The sequence below is a fragment of the Mirounga angustirostris genome, unplaced genomic scaffold, assembly GCF_029215605.1.
Source record: "Mirounga angustirostris isolate CCGP_5_RB_7025 unplaced genomic scaffold, mMirAng1.0.hap1 SCAF_5, whole genome shotgun sequence".
In the NCBI taxonomy this organism is placed as follows: domain Eukaryota; kingdom Metazoa; phylum Chordata; class Mammalia; order Carnivora; family Phocidae; genus Mirounga; species Mirounga angustirostris.
The window spans coordinates 178358866-178365603 of NW_026991713.1; the positions used below are offsets into that span (position 1 = coordinate 178358866).

The window sequence follows — 6738 nt, forward strand, 5'->3', positions numbered from 1 at the left end:
CAAGGCCAGCCCGGAGTGCGCAGGCGCAGGCCGTGGGAGCCAGGACCTTGGCGAGTCGCCCGAACACAAATGCCCGTGCAGAGCTCCTCCCACGTGCGCAGGTGGGGTAGCCCGCCAGTGCTGGCCCTCAGGAGGGGCCTTCCTGCCTGGAACGGCTCGCTCGTGCTGGGGGAAAACCCGCAGAAGGGCTTAAGCACCGCATGGTCCTGCTCCCCACCAGTCTGTAGGCTGGTCACCTGTCCTAACGCATCACCCTTTAAAAAAGATGTGATGCGACCCCAGTGTTCAGGGGCACGTGGGCGTTGTCAGGACCTTGGCACAGCAGCTCACACTCGTTCTCACCTGCTGGGGCCGCAGAAACTCCGACTCCATCCAGGTCGACTCGGGCAGAGTGGGATCTGCAGCCTGCAGTGAGGTGAAGGGAGTGTCTGTCGAGGTGCGAGGGCAGGAGGCTCAGGCTTCCCCTCTGTTTCCCAGTCCACCCGTCCCTTTTCAGTCTCTGCTCCCTCTCTGCCAGCGAGGAAGGTGTCTGAGGCCTGACCTTGGCGTGTGCCCCTTGTGTTCTCCAGCACATCCGTGAGCCCCGCCGGGGCCTCGGGCGATGGGGGCGTCCTATAAAGTCCAAGCGGCAGTCTCTCTCTCTTTTCCAGCGCCTCTGGTCAGAGAACGGCCACTGCAGCTTCTAGGAGGAGGAGACCCACTCTGGCCACCCCCCGCCCGTCGCCTGCTGTACCCTGCCCTGCTTCTCCTGGTACTTTCATTTCATTTTGAATTTCCATGCGAGGGGCCTCTGGGGCCCTCTGAGCCCCGAGCAAAGAGCGGCCGCTGCCCTGGAAGCTTGGGGTGTGCGGGCACGTGTGGGGGCCCGTCCGGGTGCGACGCCCTGCATGCCTCCACCGAGCCTCCCGCCTACGGCTTCGTCCCTCATCCCTGGGCTGTGGAGAAGCTCCAGTGCCAGTCACAGTGGCGTCCAGGCACCTGCAGGCTACACGGTTGGAGCTCGTGGCTTGTGTGTCTCTGGTTTTTATTCTTGGCTCTGCTGGAGTTGCGTGGTTTCCCCGCCTTGGGCCAGTGCTTTTCCTGTTTGTTGGTTTTAAGTAAACTTTTGCTTGTATTGCTTTTCTACCTCATCACGGTCCAAACACAGGGCAGAGCTCTCTGGGCCCGGCAGGGGCGCTGCGCCTCAGCTGCGAGGCCCGGTCCCTGCTCCGCCCACTGGCTGACGTGGGGTCCTCGCAAGCGAGGTGGAGCCCCCCGCAAGTCCGACGGCCCCTCACACGGGTTGGGCACCTCCCTGTGTGGTGCGCGCTCACACTATCAGTAACTCTGCTGGAGAGGAGCAGGGAGGTGGTGCTGCGAGCTTTGACGCTGTCTTTGGACCCAGAAACACGTCTTGAGGCCTCATCTGTGAGGGAGGCACGCGGTCACCACGCAGCACTCGTGGGAAGGACTTTTCCCATCCTGAGCTCTTCGGTCGCACAGATGGAGAAGGGCGGGTGCCGTGGGGAGCAGTGCCTCATTTTGGGACAAACTACAAAAGGAAGCAGTTTTCTGAGCCAGAGCCCTTTGGGGTAGAGAGCCAGGTGGAGGTGACTAGCCCCGTCCATGTCTGCTGCCGGCTCTGTGCAGGGCGGGCGCCTGGAGTGTGCGTGTTGTTTCAGGTCAGGAGGACAGCGACGTGAGCAGCGGGGAGACCGTGGAGGGGCCGGCGGCCAAGGACGAGGCGCCAGGGCTGTGGGGGCCGGAGAAGCCAGCAGCCTTGCAGCCCTGCTCTGGTGAGTGGGGGGCGCCGTGGCTGGGCGCGGGGGGCCTGGCCACCCCATCCCTTCTGGGGCCGGGTCCTGGAGGATGTCTTGCACCAGCTGAGGGTTCGACGCCATGTCTGACCCGGAGATCACCACTCACTTTCCAGCCTGTCAGAACTTGCAAACTGTGAACTTTGGTATTTGCTCCATAAACTCCATGTACAAAGTTCAAGGAGCAAACATGAACAGCACGGGGGCGGGGGGGGCGGGCAAGGAGGATGTGCAGGTGAGCAGGGAGGACACGCAGGTGTGCAGGGAGGACGTGCAGGTGGGCAGGGAAGACGTGCAGATGTGCGGGAAGGACACACAGATGAGCAGGGAAGACGTGCAGATGTGCGGGGAGGACACGCAGATGAGCAGGGAAGACGCGCAGGTGGGCGGGGAGGACGTGCAGGTGAGCAGAGCCCACAGAGCCTGAGGGGCTGTCATCTAGAACCGCGGGGCTCCCCAGAGATCACATCCTCCCGAAACCAGCTTCATGCTGATTTCGCCCGACCCCGCCTTTGGTGACTGTCGTCCACGTAAGCCGCCCCCTCCTCCTGCTGAGCACGTGTCGTGTTCGAGGGGCAGCCGCGCCCCCCTGCCGAGAGGCCTTGCCGTAGGGCCGCGTGCACGCACACTGCTCTCGGTTGCCCATAGGGCAGCCTGCGGGAAAAGTGGGAATCCAGCCCTTTTGGGGTCCGACTGTGACAGTGTTTGCAAAGAAAAAACAAGATAAGCTTGAAAACGGGTGTTTTAGTGTCCTGAGGCTCTGCTTTAATTGTTTCCTTGGAAGTCCCAGAGGACAGCTGACCAGTCCCCGGCCTGTGGGCTGCTATACGGTTTTCCGCCTCCTCACCTCAGTGAGCGGCTGGCCGCCCTGTGACTGCCGTGTCCCCAAGCGGTCAGAGTGTGGCCCTTCCTGGGGCTAGGCGCCCCCCTGCCTTCCGCCCTCGCCAAGGCGGCACTCAGGGCGCAGGTGGTCAGCAGGTGGCGCCCCGTCCGGCGAGGATTTGGGAAGTTGGCTGTGCGTGAAGAAAGCAGGGGAGGGTCCGTTGGAAAGCTCACAGTGCTCAGGGGCACGGCCTGGTCCCCTCCCCGGGGGCCTGAGTCGCGAGGAAGGTGGCTCTTCCCTGTGCGGGCGGCCCTGAGAGACCCGGCCCGCGCTCGAGCTTGCAGGTGTTGGCCTTTGGGAATGGCCATGCTCAGAGCTGAGCTGGGAGGCTGAGGCGGCTTTGTGGCCGCTCTGACAGGGATTCTGAAGGCCTGCCCCGTCCTGAGCCGCTGGGGTGATGGCCCCCTCTGCTTCCTTGCAGGGCTGTGCTCTCCCTCGGGACCGCGACCTCAGCCACAGCCCGCAGAGCCTCCGCCTACGGATGACGACAGCTCCGACGACTCGGACGAGATTGTCGTTGCTCCGGCACGGCCCTCGAGGAAGGCCTCGTCCCCGCCGTAGGCCCTGGGCCCTCCCGCAGTGCCGGCTTTGCCGGGGAGCTCAGGCACGCTCTGGAGGACGTGGTGACCAGAATCGCAAAGTAGTTTATCTCGTTAGGAAAGAACTGCCTACTCCATAGCTCAGCGCTCTCGTCAGCTTTTCTCTTTGGTTTGGTTTTGCCGCTTGTCTGGTTGTTCGTGTAGGAATCCTGAAGCCGTTGCTTCATCTCTGCACTGGTTTTCAGGGTCAGCCGGACAGACGCGTGTGCCCGGGATGGGGGCAGCCGCGAGCCCTGCAAACACATGCCCCGGGTAGTGGCTTCCTGGCCACCATTAGCCTTGAGCCGGGAAGAGCTGCTCTGTCTGGAGCTGCCCGACAGCACCTCGTTCTCCCCACCAACATCTTGTCCGGCACCGTATGCTCCGACCTCCACCCAGTAAGTAGGTCAAGCTGGATGCGCCGGGGCCGTGCCTTCCGGAAGAGAGGACATGACAGGCTTGTGTGGGGCAGGCTCTCCCCACCCCCATGACGGGACACGAAGATGTCAGGGCCCCAAGGTGGGCTCGGGCTCCTCGGGCTGCTCCTTCCTGCACCTCTCCACACAGACCTTCATCTGTCATCGTCCCCACCTCTCTGGGGCACTGTCCCCCAGAGCTGCCGTGCCCAGGAAGCAGTCTGATGGGATTTTGTCACTGGGCAGATTAAGCCTTAAAAAAATACCAAACTGTGATTAAGAAGCAGCATCAGGTTTGCTTTTGAGATCTGCAGGGGGGCAGGCGGTCCCCAGGCCCCGAGGAAGGGGCAGCGGGGAGCCCACAGGCCCTTGCTGCATTCGCGCCCCAGCTCCGCGGCCCGGCCTCTGCCACACAGAGCTCCACTCCGGAGCTGAGTCTCGCCCTTTGCGAGATTAGCCTTTGCTGATGGTAACATGGAGAGCCTCTGGCCTTGGGTGGCATTTCAAGGGCCTCTAGAGCCCATGTCCCCCAGGCCGCGTGTCTGACATTAGCTCGCTCTTGCTGTGCCCACTGGAGCCCTTCTGAGGTCGCACCTTGGGGAGCATGACATCCTCCTTGGGGAAACTCAGGCTGTCCTCTCGGTGGTCAGGAAGCTTCTGGTTCCAGCACCAGCTAGGCGTGTGGCAGGGGGCACTCTGCATCGCCACTCCCCCCACAGCCCGGGTGGGTGATGGTCTCTGCAGCCCGGCCTGGCCCCCTGGAGTCACCGGGACCCCCCCCCCCCCCAACTAGGTTCTGTTCACACAGCGGGTCAAGAAAAACTCAGCTGGGACGCTTGCTTGTTTAGCTTTTCTTCTTCGTTTGGTCTGTGGGCTGCCCCATCAATTCTCTTTTCTTTTTCTCCCGTTGGACTGATTGGTAACTTGCCTGAAATCGTTGCTGGCCCTGGCTTGTGTCGTCTGTGGGGTCTGCTCCCCAGGGACCGGACCACCCTTCGCTGTGTGCCGGGCTCGGAGCTCAGGGTCTGTAGGGGCGGGCGAGCGCCAGGGGGTGATGAAGGCGGGGTCCGCAGCCTGCGTGCTCCCGGGACACATCTCCTCTGCCCCTCACGCAAACTATGGGCATTCCTGCCCACTCTTCGCTCTGAGGAGCAGGTGGCCTCGGGGGCTCAGGTCGTAGGGACATCCCTGCCTCAGGCCTGGAGAACAAGGCCCGCTCGGGGGAAGGGCAGGGGGGGCTGAGCACCGTGACCAGAGTGGCCTGGCATCGGGAAGGGCTGAGAAGGCAAGGTCAGTCCGTGCACTTGGGTTTTTCCAAGGAAACTCCCCGAGAATTGTAAATATCTACACTTGTCTGTGCACCTTTGGTACAGCGTTGTTGATCTATTAAAAGCAAACAGTCTCAAAGCTGCTTGGTCACCGATGCACCTCCAGGCCGTGACCCGAGCCGACGTCCATCGTGCACACCCTCTGAGGGACGGCCTGCCCTGCGGCTCTGTGACCCTGCAGTTCCCGTGGAGAACCCCCGGCACCGGCATGCTGGCGGGGCCCGGGCGTGGGGCTGGGGCTCCACGGCGGCAGAACAGGCCAGGGCCGGAGTGCGGCCCCGAGGACCCCTGCCTGCTGTGCCTGCTCACCCCGGGGCCAGTCCCCGCAGAGGCCCGGGAAGACGGAGGGCAAGGGGATCCAGCAGGAAGGCACTGAGCACCCCAGAGACACAGGTCACTGCCCTTCTGGGGGGAGGTCCAGGGGCCCGCGTGGCTCACTCTGCCCGGACTGTCACGGCACCTGCTGGGACCCATGGTGCAGAACCGATTGCGACCGGGCTGCGTAGGTAGCTGGGCTCTGAGAAGCTGCCGCCTCTCCGTCCCAAGTACCCTCCGAGTGCCCTGACCCAGCTGACCTGGCGTGGCCACGGCCGGTCTCTGTGGGGCAGAGCGCATGCCAGCACCCTGGCCGCGGGGAGGGGTGGCTCCAGGCCGCGGCCACCCACCCTCCCGAAGCAGGGCTGTCCAGGGGCCCCGGAGGCACTCCCCGGGTTGCGTGCACTGACCTGGCCTGGCCATCGAGATGCTGTTCCTGTCGCCCAGGTCATGGGGGAGACCCTGGCCCAGGAGCCAGGGACGGACCGTTCTGAAGGTGCCAGGCGATGACGGGAGTCCAGGCCGTGCCCTCGGTTCATACCCACCCGGCAGGCGTGGGCTGAGGAGAAAGGGCAGGCGGGGGAGGTGCCGGTGGGAAGACCGCGGGGCAGGACCAGCTAGCCAAACCATGGGCAGACGTGAGGCGCGTGCCGTGGGGCGAGCCAGGTGGCAGGAGGTTCTCAGGGCGAGCTGCCGCGGCTCTCTCTGCAGAGAGCGACCCCGGAGAGGGATGCGGGCTGGGAGGCACCCCGCCCAGGAAGGAGGGGCAGGGCCCCGCAGGCCTCCAGGGCTGGGCAGATCCTTACGGGGCAGCTCCGTAGGGCTTCTGGGGTTTTGTTTGCTCGTCCTCTGTGAGCGAAGGAGGGACTCTGTGAAATGGACGCCCGGTGACTGCGTGTGCTGGCCATGCTGTCCCAGAGCGTCCGTTTTGTCTTCCTCACGAACGCTCTCGGCCCTTCCAACCAGAAACCTCCGTCCCGGCAAGAAGACCGGCTGCATGAAGCCAGCCTAGCTCGTCTACCAGGGTGAACACAGCGGGGCTTTGCTGTGACTCCAAGAAATAAATGCCCTCTGCAGAAGGCCCACCACCCTTCAGGATCTGAACACAATTTAAATTCCGTAGAAGCCGCCTGAGCTCATTCCAAGCTCCTGCTGTGGTTTTGGAGCAGGGTTTGCTGTCACAGGGCTCAGGGATGCCTCTCAGGACTGGGGGTCCAGCGGGCTGCCCCTCCAGGCCCCCACCTCACCGAGCTCCCAGCAGCTCACTAGCAGGGATCCCGGCCGGGTCAGTGTCCTTAAAAACCAGGTGGGAGCCAGGCACCATCGGGTGGCTCAGGAGAGGAAGGGCTGGATCCCCGGTCTTCCGCATTTTTATTTAGAATTATTCCAAGCTTATGCATCATGTGTACGTGAGTCTTGGGA

The 6738-nt window shown here is 63.5% G+C and overlaps 1 protein-coding gene across 7 annotated transcripts in view; it reads left to right on the forward strand.

The window, feature by feature from the left end:
• Positions 1-5080, forward strand: part of IQCE (IQ motif containing E) — a 44056-nt gene extending 38976 nt beyond the window's left edge. For 6 of the 7 annotated variants that reach the window (XM_064593389.1, XM_064593388.1, XM_064593387.1 and 3 more), the window contains 3 exons: positions 651-751; positions 1662-1775; positions 3101-5080. In XM_064593389.1, the coding sequence (XP_064449459.1) occupies positions 651-751; positions 1662-1775; positions 3101-3240 (355 nt within the window). In that variant the 3' untranslated portion in view covers positions 3241-5080. The remainder of the gene's footprint in view (positions 1-650; positions 752-1661; positions 1776-3100) is intronic. The other variant, XM_064593390.1, reaches the window with a different exon arrangement.
• The last annotated feature ends 1658 nt before the right edge of the window (positions 5081-6738 follow it).